Genomic DNA, 14316 nt, shown 5'->3' on the forward strand with positions numbered 1-14316 from the left:
TGTCTTAAGTAATCAGTTGGATACAAGTTCAAGAAAATGATGAGAAAACCTTATTAAGTAAAAGAAATCTAGATTACTGTGCTAACATGGTACATATAAGAGTTACTGGAGTGTTTTAGTGGACATCTTTACATATTACCACGCCTCCAGAAGAAAAACAAGTTTATAATATTTCTTAGAAGTAATTGGATACACATACGTCTTCCCATTTTCTATGACACAAATGAACATCAAATAAAGCAAAAAGAAAAATATAATTATCCTCTGATAAGATGCAAATAATCTTTTTCGAGAGGCCTTTCTCGATCAATCCCCTTGCCCCTCATTCTTCACGAATCACAAAGGTCCTTTTCAAGTTGAATTCGTTCATTTTGGAATCTCGGTTCTTCTACTTCATTTTTATTTAATATGATTTTCTTTTTCCCTCTCCTTTTTCTTTTCTTAATATCATTCCTTAAGTCCCATAGGTTTCATCTGTAGAATTTGACTATTGAACAAAGGGTACGAAATCAATCACAATGATTTTTCGATCAAAAGTACTATGTGAAATCTTCGGTTTTTTCCTCTTCCTCTATCCCTATCCCATAGGTACAGAATCAATAGAGAACCTTTTCTTCTGTATGAATCAATCTTATTCCATTCCATTCCTTCCGGATTCTTCTTCCAATCACCTAGAAATCCTATAAAAAAGAATGCTTTGGATTGGCTTGCATCAAACTAAAATTATCAGGCTGCAATGGACTCAGATAACAGACTGATATTCAGATACCTGATACAGATTGGCTGCAGGTTGAACCCACAATACATAGGAACAGCACAAGCAAAAAATGTAGAGATGTATTATAAGCACAGTGCAGATGTCAAAGAAATATAAGACAAGACAAATTCAACCAGATGCACAAACAGAAAATGTAGAGATGTATTATATGCACAGGGCACATGCCAAAGAAATAAAAGTAAAGACAAATTCAACCATAGGCCTTACCTCTCCAGCAAATAGGCGAGGTCGCAAACCAAGTGCAGAACAAGGAGCATCAAGGAGAACACGGTCAAAACTGTTAGGTAAAAATCCTTTAGACCTTTCAACTCTTCCACCTAAAGAGTTATTTCTTCCAGGCCCATTTCTCATTTTGCGGGTGCTCTTACGCACCTCAGCTTTACTGGTGTAAACTTCTTTCCTTAATTGCTCAATGCTAGCTGCTTCATCCAGTTATGAGGAGATGAAAAATGAAATCAAGAATGAGAAATAGTTTCAAACCATGCATAAAAAGAATGATGAAGTTATAAGTAATCGATCAAGAGAGGGAAGAAACATAGGCTTTCTCGCCATGCATTTGCATTTCAGTTTGCATATTTCCACAGAAGTTCGAAAAATGTGGTTGACTTTTGTGCACTTTGTGAAGGCTCGAGCAGAAAACATTTCCAAAATAAAACAGCCATTTCAACCTTTTGAAAAGGCTACACACCATTTTCAACAAATTGGTTCTTGTACTCACAAGACCCATCTTCATGATGTTATCACAGGCTAAAACCAGTAAATAAAACATATTTATCCTTGTTTTCACCAGTCCAATAAATTAATCAACTTTTTCTAGTCAAAACAATGCACGGACATTTTCATTTTAAAAAAAAATTTACGGACATTCTATCCCCAACTCTTTTTAGAACATATTTTAGCATTAATATTTTCAAAAAAGAACCAACCACCAGTATAGGTCTGATAAGTTGAAAGAAGTCAAATATAAAATAGTTAATTATAATATATGCTTTTAACAGGGACCACGAACGAAACAACAGATACAAATCAATTGATGAGAAGCATTACACTCATCTATATGCAGAAAATCAGTATCCAAAGATTGCTTCCAGCTGATTATGACTGGCATAAATAAAATATTTTGGGGTCAAAGACAGCAATTTTCAGTTGACCTAAACCATTTTTCTTATTATACAATGAAACACTACTTCAAAGCATGTTCAAACACTAAATTTGAGAACCAAGTAAAGACTGAACAAAAATGAATTCAATTCTGAACTTTCGGAGCTTCTAAAGTGGCGGGTAAAGGAGGAAAGCTCAGAACATTGACAATACTGCTCCAGAGTGGTATTAAACACCAAAGGGGGAAGAAACCAAGTCATTGTCATAATTAATCAATTAATATTGTTTTTTAGATTCTCTACCCTAATTTCAACCACATCTTTTTCAAAAGTCTACCCTCCATTTTTAGAAAGAACGTTTTATTTTAGCGAAAACTTATTTATTTTACATTGAAAACAAGTAATGAAACAGGTTTTCTCAAATTGAAATGTCAAAACAAGACAACTCGATTGGCTTGACATTCATCAGTCCAAACAAATATTCATTTTAATAAATTCCCTGGGAGAATCGACTCAAAATATTTTCACAAAAGTAGAAATGAAAATTAATCCAAGCATAGTTCAGAGGCCCTTCACGTCTTGTGTTTTTTCAATGCGCCTGCCACTTGCCAGCATTAGCTTCACTGTAAAGCATGTCCATGTCTTTCAAGTCATACATCTTCAAGTTTATGCAAGGTCCACTATAAAACATATGGACAAGCTAATCTACCTCTTAAACACAGAAATAAGCAGGGGAATCTGCTTCATTCTCAACAAACTATCCCACATGCATTACACTCAACAAATCTTCGCCACACTTACTGGATAATCCCTGCATTTTTCCACACAATTTCTCTCAAGATGAAGGAACTGTATTCACATTGCAAGGATTATTGGAATTTGATCGATTACTCATCTTTAGAAATGAATGGTCCCCAAAAAGTGGGGAAAACAACTCCTCCATTAAGGGCCATATAGAAATAAGAAGCAAAACAGGTTTCCTATAAATTAGCATGAATCATCTGATGTGTAACTATTGCACAAGAATTTCGATATACAAAATGGTGTTCAAAAGTTGAAAATGGTGTTCACAAGAATTTCGATATATAAAGTAGGAAATTATCAAGAGATGAAAAGAATATTATTGGTGTTCAAGGAATAAAACTCACCATGAGTACATTCTAGAGCAGTGTTAGATATTTCCTGTGTTTTTGATGTTAATGAATCTGAGTTCTGAATGCTCTCACTCTCCCCACACATTGGAGCATCCTCACTAACAGATTTATTTATTCGCTGAACAGATCTCAGGGCATCAAGCTTATAAGTTGTTATACACTTCAAGCCCATCTCAGCAGCCAATTTCTGGATGTCAAGCACCTGAAAATGGCATGTGTCAATGATGTCACAAGATAAATTGCAACAGTATTTACACCCAGGAGAAAAGAGAAACGCATGTAAACCCAGTTTGCTCGTAAAAAGTGCAGAAGAGGAAAAGTCATTGCTGTGACCCTTCTAGTTATGAGCTATATTCTAGTCTTTTTATCTTCTAATTCTCATGCCCTTGTTTTGCATTTTATGCTTTAGAAAGGCAATATAGAAACTTGTATGCCTGCAAGAAATTTTACTTTGCCACTTTCAGGCATGCATGGGGTTTACATGAAAACTCTTAGCAACTACAGCTTGTATAACTTGACCACAATGGTGTGCAGATGCCTCCGGCTAACAAGAGGCATAGCAAAACATGTGAATCAGGGCAACCGACACCATAACATAAGAGCACGGCTTAAAACTTCTAAGTTTCAAACCAAACTACAGAAAAGTTATTTTTTATTTTATGAATGAAAATGACAGTATTTTCGAAATTATCTAGTTTCCTTCTAACACTTCTTTTTCTTGAGTTTCCCAGCAAACTTTTTATTTTTCCTAATTTTTTACCGAAACATTTATTTCATAATTTTACCTACAAATACATAAATTCTTGTGTCGAACAAATATTTCATTCAACGATGACTGATTTAATATTATGCTAAGTTAGTAATGCTGTATGCATATATATATCAATGTAATTAAGACATTTTATAACACACACTTAAAAAAATAAATACTAAATTATTATTTAATTTCAATAGCAACGACATCAAATAATAACTCCAAAATATAATTATACTACATGAAATTAAATTATTTTGGTTGGCCCAAATGATACAAAATTGAAATAGATAAATGGTTGAATTAAAAAGAGAAGATAGTATTTGTAAATTTTATTTTTATGCTTATTACTTATGTTTCTTTAATTTCACAATTTTCCTGTAGTGTTTCTGAAAAGTTTCTAATATTTATTACCTTGAAACATGTGTAAACTTTAATTCATAGATAAGCATAACATTGAAATCCAGAGGATCAGCCAATGTCAGAAACCAAGGAACCAATGGCATCGGCATTACAATGAACTGGTAGCATCATCCAGAAAAGTTCTTCTGGAGCAATGACAACACCATACAGATTAATAAGATTTCTAGCACTATTACAAAATACAATAAGCATGTGTATGCATTTTCAGAGTGCAAACTATCTACTATTGACATAAAGTGTCAATGTCAACCCACTTATTTTACAATGAGAAGTTTGTGATATGGAGAAGACATGACAGAGAAAAGTTAAATATTCAAAATCACCTGCCAAGTTCAGAAGGTGCACCTTATTGTGAGATCGGTCAGCTGCAATAACCTCCCCTTTGTCTTTCATGAGGATCGCAATTGCAGTGGTTTTCCCTCCAGGGGCTGCACACATATCTAATATCTTATCTCCCTCTTGAGGATCTATGACAGAAAGGGTGCAACTTAGCAGGGAAAAAGAAGTAAATGAAGAGGCAAACCATGCAGAGGGTTGGGCAAACAAGGACGTGTACAAGCAACTTGAGGAGGAAATTTAATTCTCCTAGCTAGCCATTTTTCAGTGCTTCCGACTATAGTTGTAAACCTGTAATGTGGATCCAACCGGGGCTACTGATGCAAAAATGTAATGATGTTTTAAATTTTTGCTAGAATCTTTTGCAAGCAATGCAGGATGTGCTGTTCTCATCAGGTAATCACACTGCAGATTCTCCAAAACTAATGACATAGTTGTCCAACATTGTTATCTCAATATAAACGACCACTGCATGTTCAGAAACTCAACACTGCAAGGCATCACTCCATGTACATACTAACAGCATTGGCATGAGAATTTGAAACAGAGCGAAATAGAAAAGCATCATCCATGTTTTGTAGCAGGCAATTTTGTTATCCTTCATTCATCTTTTATGACTTATGTCCACCGTTGGCAAGCTAATTCAAAAAGCAAATTTGGGAACTTTCTTATAAAGGATGAGCTACTGCACATAACATATTATCTATGTTGAAAATTTTGCTGAGTTAACAGGATCTTCTGTGAGGTTTCAACTGTTACTTCCACAGTGAATGGCCAACTGAGAGATGAAATAAAGGAACAAAAGTTAAATAAAGATGCCAATTAGAAAAGGTATTAGTTCAATCACTTATGTTCTCCGTAACAATAGAGAACGCTTGCACACATGTACTAGAAAAAGCAATGGGTCTGGGTCTAGGTCTAACTCAGAGCTGCCCACTTGGGATGTTTTTGAGACCATAAACGGGTCTGCGTTCTGATATGGGGTTTTAGTGTTACACACCTCCACAAACCCAACATTTAAGATGTGATATACCTTATCATTTGTGTATGTTTTTGTGAGACATATTAAAGCATTTCTTCATAACATAAAGTCACATATGAATATAAGCACATTGCACTTATAAATGAAATGCAAATGTAAATTAATAATACTTTGAATTTATAAAAAGTAAATACATGTTTAAAATTATAACTATCTGGAATTAAAACATCCACAAACAAACTTGCAAACAATTAGTTCTTTGTCAGTAATATTATTTTTTCTCATAACTGGTGGAAAGTCAGGATGATATTTTTATAAACTAACAAACTTTGAATAACTTCAAAAATTATGAAACCGGTCTAACGAGTCTAGCCGGCTCAACCTATAGATCCTGGCCAGATAGGGCAATTTGTCCATAACATTGTCGGTTGGTTAGGTCTCAAGTCTTAGCAAATCTTCCTCAACCCCGACTTGTTGCCATTCTTTATAATACGTAAATCTTGCCATTCACATGATTCAAAGAGAAATGATGCTGGAACATAATTCTATAAGCACTAGTGTTTCACATTTATGCACTAGTCAGTTGCTGATGTCCATGGCAGGCATGCCCATTAACTTCAGAATTGCAAAAAATCAAAAGAAACATAGTTCTTGGCATGAGAGCAAAAAGGAGCCCCTTTTAAGATTTACCTCAACCAAGTTATGCAGTTTAATGTTGAAACCATGAATTTGTATTACGATGGGTCTTTAGTAATAGGCTAGACTTGTTAGACAATTATGAAACCTTATGAGTTTTAAACTTAAGTAAAGAGTTCTATGAAATAACTACTAGCCAAAGTTTGAGCTCATTTCCTATAAAACTACCCTGAAATATTAAATTATTACACCTTCAAAATTTTACAAGGTTTCTGAAAAATCTCAAAATGTCTCCCAAAAGATTTAGGTTTTTAAAAACTCATTGTAGCCTTTTAACACATTTTAGGGCAAACCATTTCTTACACAAAATAACCACGGCTGAACAAGTTGACATCGACTTTTAGCCACACTAGTAAGAAGAAATCCTATTCTTAATAAACATTGCAGCAGGAAATTCTTAATTTCCGGAGCAAAAAAACTCACTTCGGTAAATGAGCAGACAACTGACAGCCAACAAACACCCTTTCTTGGGGCATCTGTTAAGCATCTAAACCAAATTCACCAATTACTCATGTGATGACCGTGGAGCAAGATGAAGTAATTATGCTATTACTAAAGAAAAGAGACTCTATGCGTGAAAAAGCACATGACGTGGAACATGCAGCTTGTCCAAAAACTGAAAAAATACAATTGCAGAAAGTATATGAATAAACTTTCATGGTTAGGTAGTCCCTTACCTAAGGCATGTGCAGCAATGATGCTAGGGAGGTTCTGAAGAAATATGTCCCCCTCAAGTAAATCTGTAATCTCAACGAATTAGGTATTTGTGGTTACAAATAAAAACTTTTGAGCAAACAGTAAAGTTGGACATTCAGACTGCTGGACCATTAAGTATAAAAGTAGATTTATGAAGCTTGGAGAAAAAAAGTAAGGTTTAAGATCCTAGAAGGCACAAAAGCATATCAAAAGCTGCATATTGTGTGGGATCCTCAGGTCTCCATTTTTATCTATATTCTATTACTGAATAATACGTGTGTAGTTCTTGTTTTCCAGATAGATAAAATCAAAGAAAGACCGAAATAAACATGTATGCTTCATCCATTTATTTCGTTTCCTAACTCCTTTTTCTACTCTTATCAGTTTAACAAATTATCCAATATTCTACACATAGATCCACGGCATCACTGATCATATAGCTAAATTAGTTGGCAGGCCACACGCTTTTTCTTCTCCATCTCTTTGAGTTCAATCTCATTTTACCCTATATGTTTCTGAGAGAAAGACTAGAGTTGGCGCATACAGAAAAAGTTCAGAGTGCTCATATTTATGACACCATTTTACGATGGTGGTATTGCTATACATTAAGGTTCTGGAACTGTAGCAGCACAAACAAGGTTATAATGGGCAAACCAAGGAGTGAAGGAGCTAAATTATGACATTAACAGTGGATCTTTCAACATGCTCCATACTGTCCATATTTATCTTACATCATCTTAATTCTTTTCCCATTTAAGTTTCCTACATTTCCCCAGGTTTCCTTTTGGAACTCTCTCAAAGAAATGTAGTGGCAACTAAGAATTATATGCCGCCCACAGTGCAAATAAATAAATAAGCACATATATTCAACCAGCATGTTTCCAGACAATATAACCAAGGCAGGTTGCAAAAAGAATAAAACTATACCACGAAATGAAGGAAGATTAAATACTCTGTTATCCATGTCTAAAGCAACTCCTTCAGATACCCGAAACATCCCAGCTCTGGACATCATAGTGGTTCCTTGACCAATGTAGAGGCCGTTACGTTCAAAATGATAAGGATCTGCAAATATTACAAACTTATCCATCCTTAAATATCAAGGACCCTCTTAATGACAATACAGCAAAATAGACAGGCTGCTAGTTCACAAAATAAAGTAGTAAATCACAAGTAGATCAAATACCAAAAAAATCAAGGTAAAGGAAAGAAAAAAATATCATGACAAGCAACCTAATGTCATGATACCTATGTTTTGATCCAACTCAGCTTTACATAGACAAGAATGGGGATATATCAGCCTTATAAGACTTCGGAAAAATTTGAAAAGGCTCCCTTTCGAAAAAAAACACAGTTGGTAATATGCATCTCCGAGTTGGATAATTCTTCATAGACACAAAAAAATATATAGAGCCCATTTTTCCCCCATGAAGACAAGGAAATCAAAACCGGAATATGACAAGGCAAAAACATTCTTAAAAAATAATTTGTTTAGAGCCTTGCGTCAAAACTTCAGATAGTCCTATAAAGATCAAGTTTTGATATTAAAATCATCATTTATATACCATATACTCTTATGAAGAACATTTAAGTGAACATGCCACATGCTTACCATTATGACAATTCCAGGGGCTATTCTTCAACATTTTGCATTTATGACATTGATAGTAACTGCAGAGTTCTAGTTTTAACTATTATGCATTGCGGTCAGACTATTAGATCCATAGTTATCAAAACTAATCCCTTAACTATCTAGAACAGAATATGAATGGGATTTGCATGGTGCCATTTTCATGTTTATTGTCATCAGATCACACACCAAGCATGTGACACCCCGGTACACATGAATTATAGTAAGCTAACCACCATGAGTAGAGCTAGTTCAGCAAAAACCAATAACGTCGGTGCCCAGGGGTAAGGTATTCTTGCCTGTTTGTGATCCCTGGAGAACAGTTCCACGTGTAAAACCAACACTCCATCCACCATCAGTGCCAGGTTGCTCCACAGAAACTGAAACTGCAACTGTTTCCCCTTTCTCCACATGAGCACTACATGCTAAAACACCAGGTACATACACCTAACCATGGAATATCATAAAATGGCAAGGAGATATCATGTATGTCATGTTTGTTATAAAATATTACTCCTGCATATGATAGCTCCAGAGAAGCAAGTAGTGCAATATAAGTATACAAATATAACACAAGAATAACACAGGAAGGGAAAAAAAAAAAAAGAAGCAGAAATAACAAAGAGAAGATAATCTATGGAGTAGATTGGCTCAGGAAAATTGAAGCAAATGCACTCTCAGTGCCGCAAAAGCAGTTGGCCTTCATTCTTTTATTTATAACACTTAAGAATTTTTTTAAGAGAAAATTCAGTTCGGTTTAGGTGCTAAATTGCATACTCACATGAGCACCACGAAGAACTGCTTCAGCACATTTCCGGCTCACAATCACTTCTTTAGGAGGTTTGTCTTTCTTGTACCCATAATCAATAGTGTGTGGTCCTGATCCTTTGACAAAAACTACATAGTCTAAACTGGGGATCTTGCACTTCGAAATAGAACATTTTTTTACTGAAGCATCTGAGAAACCAGCAGAGTCCATTGGTCCCGTTGCAATATCATCTGAGCCAACCCCTTTCCTGTAATATAGCCAATAGCTTCTCAATAACAGCATCACTTGTTGACTTGAGCGTGTTCACCCGTATACAAGAGTAACATGATGGCCGCCTAACAAAAGCATAGAGAACTAAATTACAAGCAGACAAATTTGTCGACAAAGACCAACATTCCAAATGTTCAAAAACCTAAGGGAAACAACAAAGTCATTTCTGAGCTAAAACGCGACAGAAGGATGCCTTTCTAAGTTCTAACTGCAGGAAACATATTAACTATTATCTGCTGCATAGGAAATTACTGCACAGGATGCCTTTCTAACTGTAGGAAACATTCTATAAGGGTTTTAACATTGAATGGAGAATTAAGAGAAAAAAGTAAATCCCAAGATCAACAGAAGGTTAGAAACCCCATTTACGAGCAATTACACTAAATTAACTGGTCTTCCACAAGCATGAAAATGCTACCTAACAATTGGGAAGAATTCCCTCATAAACACAATAAATTTGGGACACAGTTCCCCGCTTCCAAACATGACCATGTAGTTATTTTATTTTCAGAATCAATGAGGGAAGGGCAGTCCTTTCTCCAGCAAATTTCTCAAGAAAATTAGTAAGCCGAACTACTTTCACCAACCATCAGCGTATTAGCACTAAACCGTTGTAGTTAAATACATTATACTCAATTCCAGAGAGCAAATGGAACATTCTACTATTTACAGCCCCTCTACCCCACCCCACCCCCCAAAAAAACCCAAAAAGAACCAAGCAAACAGCAGATACAATAAATTAATCAATGCAAATACCCCCAACAACAACGCTATGCAGGTGATGAAATAAAACAGTGTAAACCAAGAAAAGGATCTGAAATACCGACGTGAGCGCCTTGGAAATTCTAGCAAAATGGTCCACTCCATAGGCTTTAACAAAGTACTCTTCCACTTGAGGGTTCCAACGCAATGTTGGGTTGTAACAGTATCGTTCCGACGGATCCATCTGTTCATACAATCAATCAAACAACATAATACACACACATTCACATACACAGCCACACAATATATATATATAGGGGAGAGAGGGAGAGAGGGAGAGAAATGAGTGCCTTTGGAAGGAAGGGTTTATGGTGGTGGAGAGTGAGGAGGGTTTTGAGAAAACCCCTTCCTTTCTTCATTCAACTTTTGTCAATGCAGAGCCCTACCCCCCCAAGCACATTAATTCACCCCAAAATTAATTAAACTTTCATTTTTGAGTTACTAGTGACATGAAAGAAAAATATGGATAAATGCAGAATTAGTACTATAAAGCCATATTTATTAAGGTTTATTGGATAATTCACATAATACTATTTTCAAATTAAATGTTGTATTGCTTTCCACAAGACTTTTGACCTACTTGTTTACTTTGTGATACTATTTTGTTCAGTAGCAGTGAACAAGCGAACAAATGTATTTACGAAATTGGATTGCGTCTCTGTAAAAATGGTGAGCACGAACAATTCAAGAAGTGTAACTTCCATGAGAAACAGATTTGAAGCAGAAGACTAGAATCAAGAAGACAAATTTTCAGTTTATTTTCTCTTATTTGAAAATTAGATACAACAGATGTATATATAACTATCTTAACCAGAAAACTCACTCTCCCGCTCTCTAAGTTGCTATCCTAACTGAAGAATCGTTTTCACGCCTTCAAATCTCATAAGAATGAATACAATGAAAGCAACTCATAAAAGCGTGATTTCGCAGTACCCTATAATGCGTTTTCTTCTACGAAGTAAAGCACGTTTCCAATTGTTCCTTTCTTCTTTCTTCTGCAAGTTCTAAACTGCACGCTGCAACTTCATAAACTATTCTGAAGCTATTGTTTACATCCCCTCCTCAAGTGGGACTTGGTTGAATGTTGACAAGTCCTAACTTGGAGATAGCTTTCATGAACTTTGGACCTGACAGATTCTTAGTAAACACATCCGCAGGCTGATTATATGTAGAAATGTGCAGAGGCCTGATGAAGCCTTCTTTAAACTTATCTCGTACTAAATGGCAATCAATCTCCAGGTGTTTGGTCCTCTCATGGAACACCGGATTAGCAGTGATATATAGTGCTGCTTGGTTGTCGCAGTGTAGTGGAATAGGAGTGGGAATTACAATCTGCAAATCCTTTAGTACATTATGAATCCAAATTAATTCACATGTGGTGGATGCCAAACTTCTGTATTCCGCCTCTGCTGAAGATCGTGATACGGTCGTTTGTTTCTTGGTTTTCCAAGATATCAAACTATTGCCAAGAAAAACACAAAAACCAGTTAATGACCTCCTCGTATCTTTGCAAAAGGATATAATCAAATGTAAACAATAGCTTCAGAATAGTTTATGAAGTTGCAGCGTGCAGTTTAGAACTTGCAGAAGAAAGAAGAAAGGAACAATTGGAAACGTGCTTTACTTCGTAGAAGAAAACGCATTATAGGGTACTGCGAAATCACGCTTTTATGAGTTGCTTTCATTGTATTCATTCTTATGAGATTTGAAGGCGTGAAAACGATTCTTCAGTTAGGATAGCGACTTAGAGAGCGGGAGAGTGAGTTTTCTGGTTAAGATAGTTATATATACATCTGTTGTATCTAATTTTCAAATAAGAGAAAATAAACTGAAAATTTGTCTTCTTGATTCTAGTCTTCTGCTTCAAATCTGTTTCTCATGGAAGTTACACTTCTTGAATTGTTCGTGCTCACCATTTTTACAGAGACGCAATCCAATTTCGTAAATACATTTGTTCGCTTGTTCACTGCTACTGAACAAAATAGTATCACAAAGTAAACAAGTAGGTCAAAAGTAGACCCAAGCATTTGTGTTGTAAATTTGCTAAGCGCACTAATAACTACAAGTTAGCATAAAAGGAAAACAAACTTGCTTTAATAAAACCGTGCAAAATAGCTAAATTTTGAACGTTTTCAAAATTCGACGAAACTTGACCCAAACGTTGGTCTAGACCCAAGCATTTGTGTAGTAAATTTGCTAAGCGTAATAATAATTACAAGTGAGTTTAAAAGGGAAACAAACTTTGTTTAATAAAACCGTCCAAAACAGCTAAATTTCGAACGTTTTCAGAATTCGACGAAACTTGACCCAAACATAGGTCTAGACCCAAGAGTTTGTGTGTTAAATTTTCTAAGCGTAATAATAACTACAAGTTAGTATAAAATGGAAACAAACTTGTTTTAATAAAACCATGAGAAACAGCTAACTTTTTAACGTTCTCATAAATCAACGAAACTTGACCCAATTGCAAGTCCAGACCCATCCATTTGTGTTGTAAATTTGCTAAGGGTAATACTAACTACAAGTTAGTATAAAAGTGAAACAAACTTGCTTTAATAAAATCGTGCAAAACAGCTAAATTTTGAACGTTTTCAGAATTTGACGAAACTTGACCCAAACGTTGGTCTAGACCCAAGCATTTGTGTAGTAAATTTGCTAAGCGTAATAATAACTACAAGTTAGTATAAAAGGGAAACAAACTTGTTTTAATAAAACCGTATAAAATAGCTAAGTTTCGAACGTTCTCAAAATTCGAGAAACTTGACCCAATCGCAGGTCTAGACCCATCCATTTGTGTTGTAAATATGCTAAGCGTAATAATAACTACAAGTTAGTATAAAAGGAAAACAAACTTGCTTTAATAAAACCGTGCAAAATAGCTAAATTTTGAAAGTTCTCAAAATTCGACGAAACTTCTAAGAGGTGTTTGTGTTTTCTTTCCACAACTCCATTTTGTTGTGGTGTATATGTGCAAGTGGTTTGATGAATAATACCTTCTCTTTTGTAGAAGTCTACAATTTGTTGTCCTAGAAATTCACTACCATTGTCTGTCCTAACAATCTTAATTCTTTTGTCAAATTGAGTAAGAATCATTTTATGAAAGTCAATCAATAGACTAGTGGTTTCTGATTTTTGTTTCATTAAAAACACCCATGTACACCTGCTATGATCATCGACAATGGTCATCATATAATTGCATCTAGAAATGGAATACTCATTATAAGGTCCCCATAGGTCTATGTGCATTAGATCAAAACAAAAATCAGATGTTGAGACACTTAAAGGAAATGAAAGCCTCTGCTGTTTTGCAAGAGGACAAGTTTCACAGATGTTTTCTTGAACTTTACTCTCTTTAACTAGCCTTGTGTGTATCATTACATTTTGAGAGGCATGTCCTAATCTTCTATGCCAAATTTCTGAAGGAATAGAGAGTGCACTAAGTCCTAATTCTCTGCAGGATTCCATGATGTTCTTTATGTGTTTCTGGTCAAAGTGTTGATCCTTGATGATGTACAATTTCCCTATTTGGCACCCTATTGCAAGCACTTCATTAGTCATGTGGTCCTGCACAATACAATGTGATTGAATGAATTCAAATCTAATAGAAGTATTATTGCAAATTTTACTGACTGAAAGTAAATTAAACTTCAGACCAGGGACATATAACACATCCTTTAACTGAATCCTGCCACCTAAGTTTAAGTCTCCTGAATTGACTATTTTGCATTTGCTGTTATCAGCAAGATGGATGTAACTGTTAGGAATATTAGTGTTAATTTTATCAAATAAAGCATTATTATTACACATATGAGCCGTGGCTCCACTATCAATGATCCAAGAATCATATAACGATGTTTCAGAATTCAAAAGTTCAAAGCACTTACCAGAAAATTCAAGGTTACCTTCTCTCATCAATGTTGAAGATTGTGGTTTCAAGTCCCCAAGAAACTTATGTAATTCTGTACG

At 35.2% G+C, this 14316-nt stretch overlaps 1 protein-coding gene across 1 annotated transcript in view; it reads right to left on the reverse strand.

The window, feature by feature from the left end:
* Positions 1 to 10781, reverse strand: part of LOC105178715 (putative methyltransferase NSUN6) — a 15700-nt gene extending 4919 nt beyond the window's left edge. The window contains 10 exon segments of the mRNA XM_020699425.1: positions 986 to 1197; positions 3027 to 3234; positions 4555 to 4676; positions 6901 to 6963; positions 7847 to 7984; positions 8849 to 8996; positions 9331 to 9559; positions 9561 to 9653; positions 10416 to 10534; positions 10641 to 10781. Of these exon segments, the coding sequence (XP_020555084.1) occupies positions 986 to 1197; positions 3027 to 3234; positions 4555 to 4676; positions 6901 to 6963; positions 7847 to 7984; positions 8849 to 8996; positions 9331 to 9559; positions 9561 to 9653; positions 10416 to 10534; positions 10641 to 10709 (1401 nt within the window). The 5' untranslated portion in view covers positions 10710 to 10781.

This window comes from Sesamum indicum, linkage group LG16 (assembly GCF_000512975.1).
Source record: "Sesamum indicum cultivar Zhongzhi No. 13 linkage group LG16, S_indicum_v1.0, whole genome shotgun sequence".
Taxonomy (NCBI): Eukaryota; Viridiplantae; Streptophyta; class Magnoliopsida; order Lamiales; family Pedaliaceae; genus Sesamum; species Sesamum indicum.